Source organism: Pochonia chlamydosporia, assembly GCF_001653235.2.
Source record: "Pochonia chlamydosporia 170 chromosome Unknown PCv3seq00008, whole genome shotgun sequence".
NCBI classification, from domain to species: domain Eukaryota; kingdom Fungi; phylum Ascomycota; class Sordariomycetes; order Hypocreales; family Clavicipitaceae; genus Pochonia; species Pochonia chlamydosporia.
Genome location: NW_019154043.1, coordinates 516092 through 532960, shown reverse-complemented (window position 1 = coordinate 532960; position 16869 = coordinate 516092). Strand labels below are relative to the sequence as shown.

The following is a 16869-nucleotide window of genomic DNA, read 5'->3' as shown; positions in this document are numbered from 1 at the left end:
GTGCACCAGCCTTGCCTACAGAACGTTTTCGATGAAAGAGCCGACCCCTGTGGCCTGCTCGTAATCAGCGCCTGGACGGGAACCAAAGGCACTGGACGAGTAGTTCTTTTCAGCTCTATTGACCAGAGGCTGAACCGTGTCACTTCAAGGCATCACCCTTGCCCTCACCTCGAGGACCGTTGACACCGCAAACGAGGAGAGTCTATCGCCGGACACATAGCCAAGGGCTTCTGCACCAGGATTGCTTGTCCCCCCTCATTCTCTGCCCTCAGCTCTTGTTGACGACCAGAGACCCACAGACATTTTACCTTCGTCGAGTCTGGTGTGTCTGGGGGGTTGACTTCCAGCAGGTGGGAGCAACTCGAACACTCGGCCGTGCAGGTGACGTCGAAAGCTCCGTCTGCAGACCGACCCGCATCAATGCATTGTTCACACAGCAGAGGAGGTGACATGTCGGGTGGGACTTTGGAATACCATCCAGGCAAAAGCGGCTGCCCGTCAAACACCAAACGCGCGGCTGCATACCGACCAGTCAGTCCCGTCTCGGTGAATGTCAGCTTGCCACCGTCAAGCACGACTTACCATCCACATCTACGAAGTATTGGCTGGGCTGGCTATCAACTACTTACCACTACTCGCTGCCACACCGACATTTTCTCTCCTATGTTGCGCTACATCAACAGTGTTGCACCATGTAAGGCTCAGGGGTTGGTCATTGGAGGGGGCTGTCTATCCAACACTTTGATTCAGCCCTCACAACCATGCTCCAAGACTGATTGGCTCGACACAAGGGCCGTCCCGCTCACCAACCACAGCAGCGGCACATCACGTGATGTATTTTTCATGCGGACCATGCATGCAATTCGGGTAACCTGCATCCTTCCGCCTTTCGGCCCCAGTTTTCAAGCCAGATACCTGTGTTTCGCCTGAGAGCCATGCCTGATGGAGCAAGACATTACCCATGCTAGCTGTTTCTTCCACTTCCGCAACGAATGGCTGCAATGTTTGAAACCGATGGGCAACGTAACCTGTCCCCATGCTATGATGGATCTGCAAAGCTGATCTATCTCCCAAAGGGAGGGGGTCTCGTCACCAGCCATCACGAAAGGACGCCGTGAGCTGTCTATCAGGCTTCGGTCCAGGGGGTTTGTGTGTGGCTCATCCTGTAAAGCCTTGTGGTGCCACCATATGCTAATTTATCACTGCGACATGGCATGGCCATGACGTCCTAGCACACGGCCTGTGCTGTGGCAGGGTTCTGGTTGATTTGGGACTAAGTTTCGTCACAATTCTTCCCTGCAAGCTACCCCGTTCTACTGCAAATTGAAAGAGCTGCTGAGGCCAGTATTCCAGGATGTACCTTGTCTTGTCGTTCAAAACCACACCAGAGGACAATTCCAACCACCTCTGTACGGAGGTTGTGTAGGCCCAATCATAATGCGCATTTCGACAGTTGTGCACAAGACACGACTCCTACGAAGCCCTTTGGAAACGCGCCGGATGGCAACGTAAATAAGGTTCAGTGGGATAGCTTGCAACGTCTTGGCCTGCGCGGATGTCCAGCAAATCGGGAAACAGTTGCACCGCGCCGGGGTCGAGACGTTCTCCGACAAAGGCAATGGGTAATCAACTCGGGCAAGCAATCGTCAAGAAAGAAGGCTGTGGGAGCGAATCGCAGCGTGTCAGCTATACCGCCAGATACAGACTGTGGCAACCGAATCTAAGTATACATCACCACAACCCTATATCATAATAGTGCACTGCGGCTCTATACGGCAACCCTTTGTTGGCTGCATACCTTGTAACCCCTCGGGTCCCAAGCTTTGGGATGCGTTACCACGTCAAAAACCCAATCAGCAAAGGCTGGGTTTACGAGGAACGGGAAGTCGTATGGTAGGCAAATGCTGCTGCCACAAATCTCTGCTTCAAATCCGAAACCATCGTATCCGAGAATCCGTGGTACCTGTATGTCGGGCACTGAAAGAAAAGTCCCCTGGGCAGCTACCGTCGCCATCCCGTTGTGAAACTGTCTGATATTTCAGTTGCGCATGGCAGCCGACACAGAATTTGTTAGCAAGTCAGATGAGATGATGCTGATGGGACCGAGAGGGTGATCGTTTGCTACGAAATCGGTCAGAAACTTGGACATTATCTCGCACACTACTCTGGCTGTGTTTTATGGAGGCTGGTAGTATTCAGTACTCAACAAGGCACCATGACCCTGCATATCGACAGCAGCCGACAAGCACACCACCTAACGCCGTACCTTGGCCGTGAAGCAGCGGTGAGCGGGCAGCTGCAGGATGACGCTTTGGGAACTCTCCAAGGAGTCTGGTCCATTGCGGGGTTTTATTGCGTGAGGCATCACTGGCTGAGATTTGAGCCCTTGTTGATTGAACCAAGTTGGGACAGGCTGTTGCTTAAGGCGAGCAAACGAGGTAACAGGCAGAGAATTATGACCAAAGACATATATCGCTAACGTACGGAGTAACTTACTGCTTTTCCAAGTTCGGGCTGATGTTGGGGACCGGAGGGGCGGGGAAGTGGACATTTCCAATTGGTTAGATGTCTTTCATCGCCAATTGGCGAGATGGTCCAAGTTCAAATTCGCCAATTATTACGATCCAGAGGAAGGTCCTCAACAGACGAACAAGACCGACAGGGCTCGTCATCCAGCAATGATTTTACCGAGACAATATTGCCTGCAATCATTCTAAAACAACCCCGAGACTCCGAGGGGCCAGGGCCAATTCGTATTTTGACATTGGGGACTGCAATGTTCTTCTTGCACGCCCCTTTCCAAGACCAAGAACCAGCCCGGGTCTCACTGCAGACTCCTGGTGACGAGGGACAACCGGACAACGGACAACGGACCACATGGGAACGAAAATTTTAGTTGGGGCACGGAACGGTGCGCTCCTGCAGCTGCATGATCACCCGTGATCGGCTGATACTGCTAGTGTCCATGGGCAGAAGCTGACAGATGCATTCGCATCCTGGTCCTTCACCAGTTGTATGCGTATAGAAACCCGCCACGTTTCGATGCCCGCACCATGCAGCATGCCAGTCTTGCACAGGACACTAACGGGCGTTGTTTTTCCCGTTGCTGTCACACCAGTTGGCCCTATTCATTCACGGTGGTAGCAGGTACTTTGATATGCAAGAACTGGGTAAACCTTGCTGGTCAAGGGTGCTGCAATCAAGCCTCGAGGGAAAATGCCGCGGTCAATGTGCGAGGAAACAAATTCGGACAAGACATCTGCGACAAACAACACAGACAGACGAAGTCATGTGAACCAGCCACTTCCGACGTGCCAGTTGTGAGCGCAGTGCGGCACAGCAGTTTTCTCTTGGGCAATAGACACAGAATGTTTCGCAAAAGAGCCCCAGCCTGCGGTTGTTGCAGTTTGTTGTGCAATGCATTACCTTGCAATATTTTCGCTCATCAACACATGATGATTTTCATTCTGCAGGCGACTTGTAATTAATCAGTACTCCTCTCACTTTCAGAGTTGGCACCCAGCCACACCCGACTCCCAGACTTTCCGACATCCACCGGCTGGTTTTGGTGTTTATGAGAGCGCAACGACGAGTCGTGGCACAAACTCATGATAGCAGCAAAAGCTAAACCCGGTGCATTGAGCTCATGGGATAAATCAAGGTCCCATATGCAGCATCGCGCTTCATATGGGCGGCACGGTGCCCTGCCGTCGATCAACAGCTTAAAAGCTGGCGATTTAATAGGTCTCAAATTGGGAAACAAGTCAGGGCTCTAGTGAAGCTTATAGTGTAGTGACAAAATGGGGATAGTGTCAAGCGATTACCTGCCTCGCTGGAAGTATTTTACGGATGCGCCTCAAACCGGGGTAAGTTGTGCGAATATCAAGCTGGCGGGCAGCTTCCAGTGCTCCGACCCAAAGACTGGACTGCCAAAATTCAGAGAACGGCCTGGTGCGTCAGCACCATTTTGGGCAGTGAACTACTGAATTCGCTGCGTAAGACTGTTGGCAGTCAGTCCATGAAATTCTCATCAGGGACACTTGTGCATCATGGCAGGTGGACACTGGGATAAGTTGATTCCGCACCCGGTAAAATGTAGAGCATCCGTTGCCGAAACTAGTGGGAAACCTGGAGTGACTTCTTTTCGTGTCGTGCTTCAAGAAATCATCTCTTTGCCCACTATGCTATGATTACTCCTTGGCATCTTGGAGAAGACGACCCGCGAGATCGGACGGGTCACGACGGCGGTCGTCCCGTACCAATTGTTGAACGAATGGATCATGACCCTACCGTGCTGTTGAGACACGGCTCTCAATGGAGAAGATATTCACGGGACAAGTGCAGTCGGCTGTTCGAGTTGCGTTTGATAAATCAACGGAATGGTATCACAATGTGCTCAGCCGTGTCACTATCTACAAACATCTTAACTGCTCCTGAAGTGTACAAACTGTTGACAGGTCAGGAATAAAACTGGAGTTGCAGTTCTTGTACATGCAAGGCATCTTGTATTTGTCGACTTTCTCAGTAGTCCGCAAGAAGTAGCACCGTCAATTTGGTCTGAAGACGACCTGTCCCACCACAGACACGTTTCGAGTTCCTCATCCCACCACATACTCTCTCCGTTGAAGGGCAGGCGAATCCGTCATGATCAAACCATGTCCGTCCAACTGTAGTCTAGGCGAACAAAGCCCGGAATCCCGCATGCTTTGGCTTAAATCGAGATGCTATGACAAGTGACTGTGCGCGGGTAAAGGTAATGACTGTCTAGTTCGATGATTTATCATGGCTGTGGCAATCTCTGATTCGCACTCCCGTGCAGGGGCTGTGAAATGGTTTGTTCTCAGGGTTGGATGTTGTTGGCGAACATGCACAACCTTGTGAGAGTGACTTGTCCAAGGGGAGGAGGATAGACGAGGCATTTTCATCGATCGAATTTAATGCAGGTGGTAGGTAGAGAGACGCATAAGTTTCGCAGCGCCAACTATTCACAGCGATGGTGACAATGGCGGACTGAACCGGCGGCAAGAGCCAGTTTGTATTCAGTGTCTGTTGATGACGGACGACATGGAGGTGGACTTCAAGGCTTGGATTGTTTTGCTTCACAGTCGAAGCGAGCAGAAGATGGGGGAAGCTGTCTGGTGGGCTTCGAAGTTGGTGGGGGTGGGACACTCAGATGGAAACTGGATCAGGCAGGAACATTGAAGGCAGGCGGGCAATTGGATAGAAGCATGCTATGAGCCTATGATTGACGGGCAGGCTCTTCTGAGGTGCGAGTTCAGTTCTCGCTCACTTCGGATCTCGCCTTTTTTTTTTTGGGCTCCATCAACAATCATCACTCCACCCACAGCAAACAATCCAAGAACAAACGCCGGCTTTTGGACTGACGAATCTCCCACGTCATACTCAAGTACCTAGTCTGGCTTGTTTATCCCCGTACCAACCAAATATGCCAATCAGTTCCTGATGTTCGGCGGTTCTTCAATCGCTCATCCACTCGGCCATACGTGAATGTGCCAAATGCACACATGCATCGTCCCGCCCTTTCGGCAACTTGAGAACCTTGAAGACTAGTGCTGATGACGCCAAAAACACCAACTAAGGCAAAAACCTCCCGAGAAGTGTCCGCCACGGATCGATATAAGAAGGCGGCGCATCCTGGCAAACACGTTGAAGATAAATGCAGTCAGTGGCTTTTTGCATCGTACCAATCAGACACCATTGCATGACCAACCCTCGACGGTTTACGATTTACGATTTACACTTTCCCCATCATCATCAGGTCGTAAAGCTGTTACCATGTCCGATACTACCTCTCTTAACCAGGCGTTTTTCAAGTAAGTCTTGTTGCTAGAATCGGAAACTTGGAGAAAAGCATCACCATGAATCAGAATCTACCATATGCAAAGCTGCACGGAGTTTGGCCCCGTGCCGTCTTATCGCCCTTCACCACTGGCTGTCGGTGTTTCTTCCGAGCAACATTGCTGACACTATTTGCAAATAGCAAGCTCGCACCGGACTATGACCGGAGGTATCAAGCAACCGTAAACAGGCTCCAAGACGAACTTCGAACACGAGCCACCTCGCTCGGTCTCCAGCAAGGCGGCCGTCTCCTCGACTATGCCTGCGGAACCGGGCTTGTGACAAAGGTAAATCGCAAGCTCTTGTCCATCTTGGTGGACTCACCCTCAGCTACGTCATTGTTCTAACAATACCTAAAGGCCCTCGGAGACCAACTAAGTCAGTGCGTGGGCGTCGATATATCCGAGTCCATGGTCCAACAATACAACGCCAAAGCAAAAGCCGACGTACGTCCCAAACACCTCCCATCAAGTCTAAGTACAAACGAAGAAAAATAGCCACCTAACTATTCGTACCAGGGCCACTCCGACAAGCGCATCGCATACGTGGGCAATCTCATCTCGCCTGAGGACCCCTCCCCCGCAGCATTCTCATCCCCCAACTTCTTCAACTTTGACATGGCAGGCGTTGGCCTGGGCTTCCACCACGTCGACGACTGCGACCTAGCCGCCAAAAGACTGGCAGAGCGCCTTCGACCCGGCGGAGCCTTCTTCATAGTCGACTTTATCAGCCACGCGCCGGTGGAGTACCACTCCGCGTCGAGGGGTGTTCGCCACCACGGCTTCACAGAGGATCAGGTCAAGACCATTTTTGACGGGGCCGGCGTCGGCAAGAACTTTCACTACGAGGAAATGAGCTCTGACATTTCGTTTGACCATGCCCACGGGGAAGGCAAGCACATGGTCCGAAGGGTATTTTTCGCAAGCGGGGAGAAGGAGGGGATCAGTGCTCAGATTTGAAAAAAAAAGTTTGGACGTGAAGATGCGTCATGACATAACTAAGTGTTGGTTTGACCGCGGACAGTGGCATTGGGTTGGTTGGTTTATTGGTTGGTCATGATTAGTGAGCATACATAGACGGTCTGGTGGCATAGCGGTAGATTCCAATTTTATCCTACGAATGACGACGAATGTTTTCTCATGATTTCCTGAATACGATGTTCGCTGATGTATGTCTTGCGGCTGAGTTTCCGGCTCCCGTGCACCTACTTTGCACTTACCCCTCATGCAGCCGCACCTTTTGTCCCTTCCCATTCCCGTCATTTCTAAACAATTATCATCGAATGCGGGACTCACATTCAGCCTCAGCCATGTAGTTCACACCAAGTTATACTAGCTGTGTTAGTCGGGACTAGTTCAACTGGGTTGATTTGATTGCACATCCAAGATGCACTGTATGGTGCGTGTCAAGCAAGTCATGGAGGAAGCATATCTAAGACCGGGGGGCTGTCAGAGTTGGCAATTCTCCATCAGGTAAGTTGGTTATAGCCTCGAGGTGAGTGCAGCAAGTGGCAAGCATTAGTAGACTCGACAAGTGGCCTTGATAACTTTATGGCTGCGGACAAGATGATCACTGCTTCCCTGGGATATCAGGTCAAAACACAGTTGACAATGTCGAACACGCGTTGACGCCTTGTACGATGAAAGTATTCTGGATAAGGTGGGGGCCTAGCCGTGTGCACTATTACTATGAATCGTGCTTCGTTGACTTGCGATGATTCCAAGACTGGCAGCCCATTTTGTCATGAGAGTTCATGAGGTGGTAAGTACCTGTTTTTGATATATGTCTGAGTTGAGGCAGAAACATGTTTGATGGATACCAGCTCGCAGGGACAATACTCAGGTAGCTTGGACGTCTTGTAACCTACAACCTACAACCTACAACCTACAACCTACAACCTACAACCTACAACCTACAACCTACAACCTACAACCTACAACCTACAACCTACAACCTCTACAACCTACAACCTACAACCTACAACCTACAACCTACAACCTACAGATCGGCCTGGGTAGAGGATACTAGGTCTGTGATTCGTTCTGGTTAACGACGCGTTTCTATATGGCAAGATGACGCGATGCAAACTTCATGATTGACGTGCAATGCATTGGAACGAAACAAAGTGTGGAATTCTGGCTTATATCTCAAAATGGCAATGTTCGTCATGTCCTTCATATGGTCTGTCAATCTGCTCTATATCATACGCCAAACCATCTATATCTGCCTCTACATCTCACTTGCCCTCAACATCAACCACAAACGCACCGCCCAACAAAATAGCCGGCTCCTCCAATCTATGGTGCTCATAACTACACCTGTTAGCACAAATACCACCGAAATCTCTACAGACACACATACCTCAGGATGCCTACGCCACCAGCCTCCAGCAAAAAGGCAGGCCCGTCCTGCAACGACTTGCCCGCCCATCGCATTGCCAATGCACGAAGAATATGGCCATGGGCTACAATCAGCACGTCTCCATGGACGTTCTGGTCCTTGGGCTGTCCAATGGCAGGTTTGTGCCATTTCTCGCGTATCTCGTGAATCAGGCGGTCCAGACGCTCGGTGATTTGTTCCGGGCTCCTGGCAATACAGTCAGCATTATCAAATGGAAGTGGTTTGGTTTGGTTTGGGTGCCGGGGTGGTTGGGAGCATTGTGCATACTCGCCGCCAGGACATCCGTCCTTCCAGATATCCCATGTCCCCTGTATGCCCTGGTCGGCGCGTATCTTGCGAATCTCGGGCGACGTGATGCCCTCGTAGTCACCGTAGTCCCACTCCCTCACGTCGTCTGTCACTTGGACCTTTGCATCGCATTCCAACCCTTGCTCGGTACTTTCGCCGTGTGCCTCCCACGGCAAATCACCTGATATTCCTAAATTTATCAACTCAAAAGTTCGTTGGGCCCGTTTCCGTGGCGAGACGTAGCTGCAAGAGTAAAGGGGTTAGTTAGTTTCGTGTGTATTTTTTCTTGGTTCTCGTTCTTTTCGTTTGCCTGCTGGGGCGGCGTGCAGGACAAATGCAGTGAGGGAAGGATGGGGCCGGATGTTGATGCATGCAGTGAACATCGTGGCTCCATCCAGAACGCCTAGATGGTTGATAACATTGTGGTATTATAAGGTTGAGGAATGTGGTATAGGAGGGGGGCGTGAGCGGAATAGCGTCACATGTGTGAACATGCAGGCGGCCCGTTCTACAAGGTTACATGTAGATGGCCCGTCTGTATGTATCTTGACACGGCTCGGGAAGCAGACGACATCCCGGGCGTTTATTGCTCGTGTAAAAAGGCGGTATGTGGGTGATATCCAGGTTTTTTTAACCCTGGCCATGGAAGCAGGTTGCAGCGAATATCGTGGGCCAATGCAGCTTTCGTACACCGAGAGCATCCTGTCTGGTTTGTCTGCGCGGGGAACCTTGGCGACAGGCATGTTCCCAGGGTTCGAAATCAAGTCGGGGAGTGTCAATGTGGTCAAGGTTGAAAATTGAAGGGGGCTGGGGTGGGATATGGTGCAGTGCAGTGTGTTGCGTAATGCCTGGGCTTTGCTTATGCTTACATGTGTACCAGCTTTTGAGGCACAATGAGGCGATCACGGCCAACAAGGGCCTTGCCTGTTGCGCGGACTCGTTTCTCGCCATTGGCAGTAAGGGGGATGTCGGTACGGCCCGTGTGTTTGCCGCTGAGGGACCATTCTGTTTCGCCGTGGCGGACGAGGAACAATCGAGGCGCTGTCATGGTTGTTGCGACTGTGTCGATGCCGGCTTGTTGGTGGTTGGTGGTTGGTGGTTGGGGATGCTCCGGATGCAGGGTGACTGATCTGATGGATGAGTTGATGACTGTGGCCGGGGGTTGTCTCCAGGACAGTAAGCAATTAGGAAAGACCCGGGTGTGATGATTGAATGCGCACGGATGAAGGAATGAGAAAAGATAAAAATTGATGCCACCTATTTATCCTGGCCTGGCTGTGTGATGTGAAGTATCCAAGGCGGGGAGATGATGGAATTGATAGAATTGATGAGGATTCGATGCATGGAGGGGCAGAAGCCAAACTCAAAGGCACCAGACCAGACCAGACCAGCCAGACTTGCAAGCAAGAGCAAGAGCTCAAGCTCAAGCTCCGGATCGTCTGGGGCTTAGCTTATGTGGACCTCGGCGTCATTCGCCCGATGCGGCTAATTATAACAACCAGACGTTTCTATCTCTATCTCATTTGATGCATTGTGGTCATTTAACATCAAGTTGTCATCCTTTACTAACCATCACAAAGCACGGTAGGTACAGTACTTCTTAGAAAGCAATTAAATAACAAGCGCGACAGCCATAACACACCGTCAGCATGGACCTCTACCTCGTTGGTGCACACTCGTTAAAAACCGGGTTAATAATGAAAGTCGTCACAAATCCGAGCCACAAGATGCAGCATGCAGCATACATCTCCTCAACAAACTTGACTCAACTCAACTCGGCACAACCACTTCATGTTGACACAGAATGCCCTTATTTCCAGCATCTCCATGCAAACCAGTACCGAGCACAACGGACCTCAGCAAGTATCCAGCGCACGCACCTATCCGTATGCACCGCACGGCGTACATGTGCATTCCTTCGCCTGCAGTTTTGTCCGTCATCGGCGCAAGTCAACTCGCTTGGTGTTTCAAACATGTTTCCAAAATCTGCAACGGCCGAGCACTTGCATGCAAGTCAACCACGAATGTTTACCCAGTCCTGATAGAACGGGAAGCAGGAGGATTGACCGTAGAAGATCATGAGATCAATTTCTCCCTTAAAATAGAAAGAAAAAAAGAAACAGATGGTGCAAGACCTAAGAAGGACCCAAACGTAGCTGTCCATGGTACTCCGTAAGTGTCATGTATCATCCATTTGCCTCCATCAGGCACGCAGCCTCACGACTTGCATCCAACAGCTGCAACACAACTCGACCAAGGACGACCTCCAGGTTAATAATAAATACATCGACTCCAAAACGCGCCCCAGATCTCCATCCCCAAAGTTTCAACACCATCACCTCACTCTAGTGAAACGAGACGGAACGAAGCGAAACCACGCTGATCTCCTCTCGCGGCTTTGACGTTTCAGGCGGGGCATTTTGTCACAGCGCTGACGCGAGAATAGATGCGATGAAATGCCAACGATGCGAATACAGAGTCCCCTGACGAGAAAAAAATAGTTAATTAAAGTAAATTCCGTTCATCAAATATAATAAAACCTCTTTTCTTCCCCAATATTTAATCCCAGTTCTCCTCCTACATCTCATCACCCATTCTCCATCAACATCGCTTAGTCATATCCCACCCATCAACCACCAACCATGTCGCCAACTCACACCCATTCATCCACCAAATTCCCATCCAACGCAGTCGAGCTCGCCATCCTCCCCAAGCGACCATCACTTCCCCTACCGCCGCCCTCTCGCCCACGCCTAAGACACGCCTCCTCAACGTTACGCTCGCGCTCCGAATCGCCCACCCGTCCTCTAACCGAAGCGCTCTTCAACCGAGAATCCCTCACAGCGCTGTGGCCTGAATCCGAATCCCCGGAGCGCATGACACCGGCCCAACGACAAAAGAAGGCGGAGCAAATCTGGCGCGAATTCTGGTGACTTCTGCGCAAAATGGCATACCAGTGGACCAGACAGGAAAAGTTCAGAAGAGGCGTGTGGTCGGTAGCCATAGCGGCCGTGATATGTGTCGGCGCCATTACGGGTGCGCAGTTGAAGACGGATAAACAAAAGGGAGAGGTAGGGATTTTCGCTTTGCTCGCAATTCGGATGGCTGCTAATGTGGGATTGGGCAGGCAATCAAGGAATTTAGGGGGACGTCTACGGCCGACCAGATTGCTATTTTGGAGGTGCAAAGGGGACATTTGGTGCAGCAAAAGGTGGGATTGGAGAAGAAACTGGACTTGTTTCGGGAGCGGGTTCGGGAACGGGAGGATAAAGGGTCGAAATGATGATGTGTGAACGAGTGAGGTGATACTGTATTATATGATCCATGGATGGCGTTTGAGAGATACCCGTATACATGTACAATGAGGTTTTGACAAGTTTTGTTATTTATTCCCATTTGATGCTGTCTTACACTGTGCTAAAGTCGCCGCTCGCCAGGTATTTTGCCCGTCTATTGCAGTTCATGTTCGCATATCGTCGTCAAGCTACCCAACCTGCTCATTTACTCCAGAGTCCCTTCTGATGATGGCAAGGGAACAGCCTTGTACAGCAAAATCAACGCAGAGTGCGATTCGCCTCCACCAGCCAACGCCTCAACCTTGTCAACAGTAACCTCAGTCACTTTGTCGTCGTTAAACCACCACCACTTGCCGTCTTCCTCGCCTTTCTTGCCGGTTTTGGGATCAATAGGTGCTGACTTCTTGACATAGGATGTGTAGTGGCCGCTGTCTGCACTGGCGCCTTGGTGAGTTACGACACCACGAAGCTCATACAATCCAGATTGGTTGGCGCCGTCATCGTTGCGAAGTGCCGGGTCAATCAAGGCGTTCAATTCCTTCTTAGCAGCGAGAAGGGCGGCATTCTTTTCCGCGTCAATTTCCGCATCCGTCTTGTATGTCTCACCCATCTCGGTGTCTCCATCGGCAGACGTCTCCGGTTTCTTCTCAACCTCTTTGTCCTTCTTTTCCTTCTTCTCCTTCTCCGAAGGCAATCCAGCACCGCCAGGAATATCACCCACGTCGTCATTGTTGTTCTTCTTACGACGCTTGCGAGCCCGCTCAATGTCTTCCTCATCCTTCCTGACCTCGCGGACCTTGTCGCGCACGGGTACCAGGGCCTTCTTTAGCTCATCCGAGCAAAACTCAACAATATCCAGTTCTTGTGGGAACGTGACTTTTCGCATAATCTTGGCTTTTTTCTGCGTCTCTCGCTTCCAAAAGAATCGTACAAAGTGAACCGTCAAGTACTTGGGGGCGCGGGAGATTTTCGATTTTTTGGTGTACGAGGCGTCGTGGCCCAAAACGTCTGATTTCTTTTCCAGTTTTTCGCTCAGAGCCGCTAGTATTCCGTCTCGAAGATGGTTCGTAGACCCGTCGATGTGGCAGTTGAGCTTGTAAAATTGGTCCTTGGATTGGATAACCTGCTCGCCACCATTGCGAGCTTCCTCTTCGTCGCATTCCAAAGTCGAAGAAAACTCGCCAGACATGTACTTGTCAACAAACGAAATGTCGGGAGCATCGTCGGACTCCTTAATCTTGACCTTCTGGCTCAACTGCTGGACAATTTGCGACCATGCCTCCTCAGCATCCTGCTGGGCGTAACCGTTGTTTGATTTGGCCTTTTCAGCAAACTGGGGGAACACAACCCTAAGGGCAGTGAGAAAGTTCATGGGTGGAAATGCATCCTGCGTCTCGCCCATCTTTTTGTACAAGCTGGCCAACTGAGCAGCCAGGTCGGCCGAAGCCATACCAGCCATCAGCCCTGACGAATTGGGTGTGTACTTTTGCAGTGAGGTCTGAAGTTCGGGAATTGATCGCAGTGTTTGAAGGGTCGAGTTCAGGTAGCAGGTGTTGCCTAGGTTGACCAAACCAGCTGGTGTGGCCCCAACTTGCTGGGCCTGTTCGGCCTCGGTCATATCCTCAACGAATTTGATCTTATCCTTTGGGCGAACGAGATCACCACCGCCTGATCCAGGGGTGCCCATCATCATGATTACTTGGTTGGGCTTCAGCCCCAGTTTGGTCATGTCGGCATCATCCTTGAGCTGGCCGCCCTTGATCAGGATCTTTTGTCGGTCCGGCTCGACATTGGTAAGACTGAAAAGCTGCAACTTAAAGTCTTCGCCTGTCGAGGAAGGGTCGATTTCGATATCATATTTTTTGCCTTGGTGCTTGACCACGACTGAGGATGGAATTGTCAGCAAGTTGCCACCAGCGGTGAGCTTGGAGGGGTAAACAAACCAGTCAGCGACGCCATGGTTGCACTGAAGAGACGATCAAGTCGACAGCCAAGCCGCGGTTGCAATATGAATATAATAATTTCAGAAGGAGACGAAGCGCAAAGTCAATCGTAGCGCGCCAAAATAAGCACAGTCTGTTGAGACGCGCTGGGTTGGCAAATGGCGAGATGAATGGAAGGAGGGAGAAGCTTTGGACCAGGTCAAAGCCGATGCGTCACGGCTGGTACCTGGCAATGGGAGATATCTCTGTGGGCTGGTGGCGCCAGCGAATCAATGGACGGCTTGCAGTATGTGGGTCTTGAAATGCCCCGCCATGAAAGGTCAATGTCAAAGCTTCATTCATGGACTGGCCTGGCTGTTCACAATTCGATGTTCTCAAGCATCCAGCGTTTGTCAGAGGCCGAATCGCATCGTCCAAATTTAGCTGCAGTTTTTCTCTGACCCGTTAAAATGACCAAATCGGGCATCTGCCCTGGTAACCCTCGTCTTTGTGGAGCGGGCACTGGGAACGACGTCTGGTTTGTGCGAGGTAGACATAGGTCATGTTTGGACAAAGACCCTGTGTTACCCTAAAGTTTAAGCAATCGAAGGTGACAAGCATTTGGTGAACTTCTGTGCAGGCATGACGACAGCCCGTGTAGCGAGTTGTAGTTTCAAATATTCGACACATCGGACAATCCAGCTTGATTGATTTGTGAGGTTGTGAGCTTGTGTTCGCCCCGACAATGGATGGACGTGACTACCAGTTCGCAGAGTAGTGCTTGACAGCAAGGGAGAGATGCTTATGCCAGAAGCTGGCTTGCAAACGCTTATATACTCTTTTGCGAAACACAACACTGATATCATTAAGCAGCATATAGAGTTAACTAATTTTATTTGGCTACATGTTATTGGATTATTGTGCTGTTCATTAAATGTCCAGTTTATTGGGGGTCTCGTCATTTCCAATCCTTGGCTCTTTGGTGCCTAGGTATTTAAGATGAGGCTCTTTCTGACCGAATGAGCGAGCTACCTGTAAGGAGCAGTTTTACTCCAGCTATACAACACACCGTTATTACTATTAATAAATTGCTATCACTTTGTGACGGGCTATCTTCTTGGCTTTGTTTTCTGTGCCAAATACGGCCTTGCACATCTCCAAGTTGAAGGTGACGAGAGCAGGCTTGTTGTGTACGTCGTGCAATTCCACCGAAGGCTCGCCCTGTCATATTTGTCCAATCTCTGGCCATAATGCCCCCATCGTCGAAAGTGTGTCACGTGAGTCCCTGCGGCCATGCGCCTCGTCACGGCCCCACGCAGCAACGTCAGACACGCCAGAAGCTCCATCTCCAGTGACCCCGCTGAGCTACTCCAGACATCACTGCTGTCATTCACGAAGTGATCACTCTGCACACGCTGCCAGGGCTCGCTTCTATCAGCCATCATGGTAAGTACTGCCGGATCGAACGGACGGGTTGGGTGAAGTTGTGTCTAATATTGTCCCTGAAATAGTCTCAATCTCTGCGGCCGTACCTTCAGTGCGTGCGTAGCAGCTTGACTGCTGCGCTTACGTTGTCCAACTTTGCTTCGCAAACAGCTGAGCGACATAACGTCCCCGAGATCGAGGCCCAGACGTCACCCGAAGTTCTCTTAACCCCATTGACGATTGCGCGAAACGAAAATGAGCGAGTCCTCATCGAGCCCAGTATCAACTCCATCCGTATCAGCATCAAGATCAAGCAGGCCGACGAGATTGAACACATCTTGGTCCACAAGTTCACCAGATTCCTGACGCAACGAGCCGAATCCTTCTTTATTCTGCGAAGAAAGCCAATCAAGGTCTGTTCCTCACCAGAGGCTGGCTGCCACAACTACTCTGCAACAGCTGCTAACTTGTAACCCAAGGGCTATGACATTTCCTTCTTAATAACAAACTTTCACACCGACGAGATGTTGAAGCACAAGCTGGTCGATTTCATAATACAGTTTATGGAAGATGTGGACAAGGAAATTTCCGAGATGAAGCTTTTCGTAAGTGTTAATGTCGGTCCCGCTTTGAATTCTGGTAATGTCTAACCTGGTACAACAGTTGAATGCAAGGGCAAGATTTGTTGCGGAGTCTTTCTTGACGCCGGTAAGTTAATTATCCATGTGACCACGGCGCAGGATGCTGAAAATTTGCAGTTTGATTAAATATGGGAGCGGATGGGCGAACTTTAGCTATGGCGAACTGGGTCTCAATTCTGTACAAGCATCCGCGGTCCTCGTTTTGTGAGGTGATGCGCTGTATTCAATGACGCAGTGCAGGCATCTCTCACAGACGGGGGAGCGCATTCGATGAATAGATATGATGCTACTCTGTAGCAGCAATGAACACGATTACCGTTACACGTTGGGGACGTATCATCTTGCAGGATCCTTTTTGGTGAATCCTGTGGCCACAAACTATGTTACAACATGGAAAAGTTCTTACAAAATGATGTCTGGCGATCTGGCTGTTCTACTGACCTTCGGTTGTGGCTGCACCGAGTGAAGATGGCCGAGTTGGGCTCCACTGCATGCGCTGGGCCCTTCGAAGACACGAAAACCAAAGAGTTTATCGATCTGACGAGATTGGCAGAATCTGCACGCGAGGCTCTGCGTTTGCTTGGCTCTGCCAACTGTACCCATCCTCGGGCAGCTGGCGGCCAACTGCATCAACACAATATGTCAAGGAGCCTTCTCTCCCCACTTGGTCAACAACCTTGTTGTGACCCTGGGCATCATAACAATAACATCGACTACCATTGGTGATTAAATTGCGTTGCTCGATCACTTTTGGTGGAACTGAGCTTTCAGTCTCGAGCGAACTGCTCTCCCGCCCATCTTCCCTTCTTCTCCCTCTCTCGAACTCGCTCTCATCTCGCTCTCTCCGAAACCATACAACCCTTTGGGAGACGCCCAGAGAATCCCAACTCATCAACTCAGATTCTGCGTTGCTTGACGAAGAGATTGCCACGAATACTTTACCGTACGTTGCGTGGTATTACTACCTCGAAGTTTGGTCAGACCTGCACTCAAAGCTCTGGCTGCTTATTATCTCTTCTGCATTCAGCTTGAGGAACT

The 16869-nt window shown here is 50.5% G+C and overlaps 4 protein-coding genes across 4 annotated transcripts; 2 read left to right on the top strand and 2 right to left on the bottom strand.

Annotated features, from left to right (window-relative positions):
- Positions 1-5796: 5796 nt before the first annotated feature.
- On the top strand, positions 5797-6818 carry VFPPC_06746 (2-heptaprenyl-1,4-naphthoquinone methyltransferase; the record flags this gene model as incomplete). The annotated part of the gene is made up of 4 exons (XM_018285728.1): positions 5797-5834; positions 6002-6146; positions 6219-6305; positions 6378-6818. 4 exons carry the CDS (start codon positions 5797-5799, stop codon positions 6816-6818), a joined length of 711 nt encoding a protein of 236 aa, XP_018138509.1.
- A 1277-nt stretch (positions 6819-8095) lies between these two features.
- On the bottom strand, positions 8096-9595 carry VFPPC_06747 (phosphoglycerate mutase family protein; the record flags this gene model as incomplete). The annotated part of the gene is made up of 4 exons (XM_018285729.1): positions 8096-8171; positions 8221-8445; positions 8527-8790; positions 9417-9595. 4 exons carry the CDS (start codon positions 9593-9595, stop codon positions 8096-8098), a joined length of 744 nt encoding a protein of 247 aa, XP_018138510.1.
- A 2453-nt stretch (positions 9596-12048) lies between these two features.
- Positions 12049-13802, bottom strand: VFPPC_06749 (ubiquitin C-terminal hydrolase; the record flags this gene model as incomplete). Its single annotated transcript, XM_018285731.1, has 2 exons — positions 12049-13727; positions 13787-13802. 2 exons carry the CDS (start codon positions 13800-13802, stop codon positions 12049-12051), a joined length of 1695 nt encoding a protein of 564 aa, XP_018138512.1.
- A 1406-nt stretch (positions 13803-15208) lies between these two features.
- Positions 15209-15957, top strand: VFPPC_06750 (ARP2/3 complex; the record flags this gene model as incomplete). The annotated part of the gene is made up of 5 exons (XM_018285732.1): positions 15209-15211; positions 15277-15603; positions 15670-15795; positions 15854-15898; positions 15949-15957. 5 exons carry the CDS (start codon positions 15209-15211, stop codon positions 15955-15957), a joined length of 510 nt encoding a protein of 169 aa, XP_018138513.1.
- Positions 15958-16869: the final 912 nt, after the last annotated feature.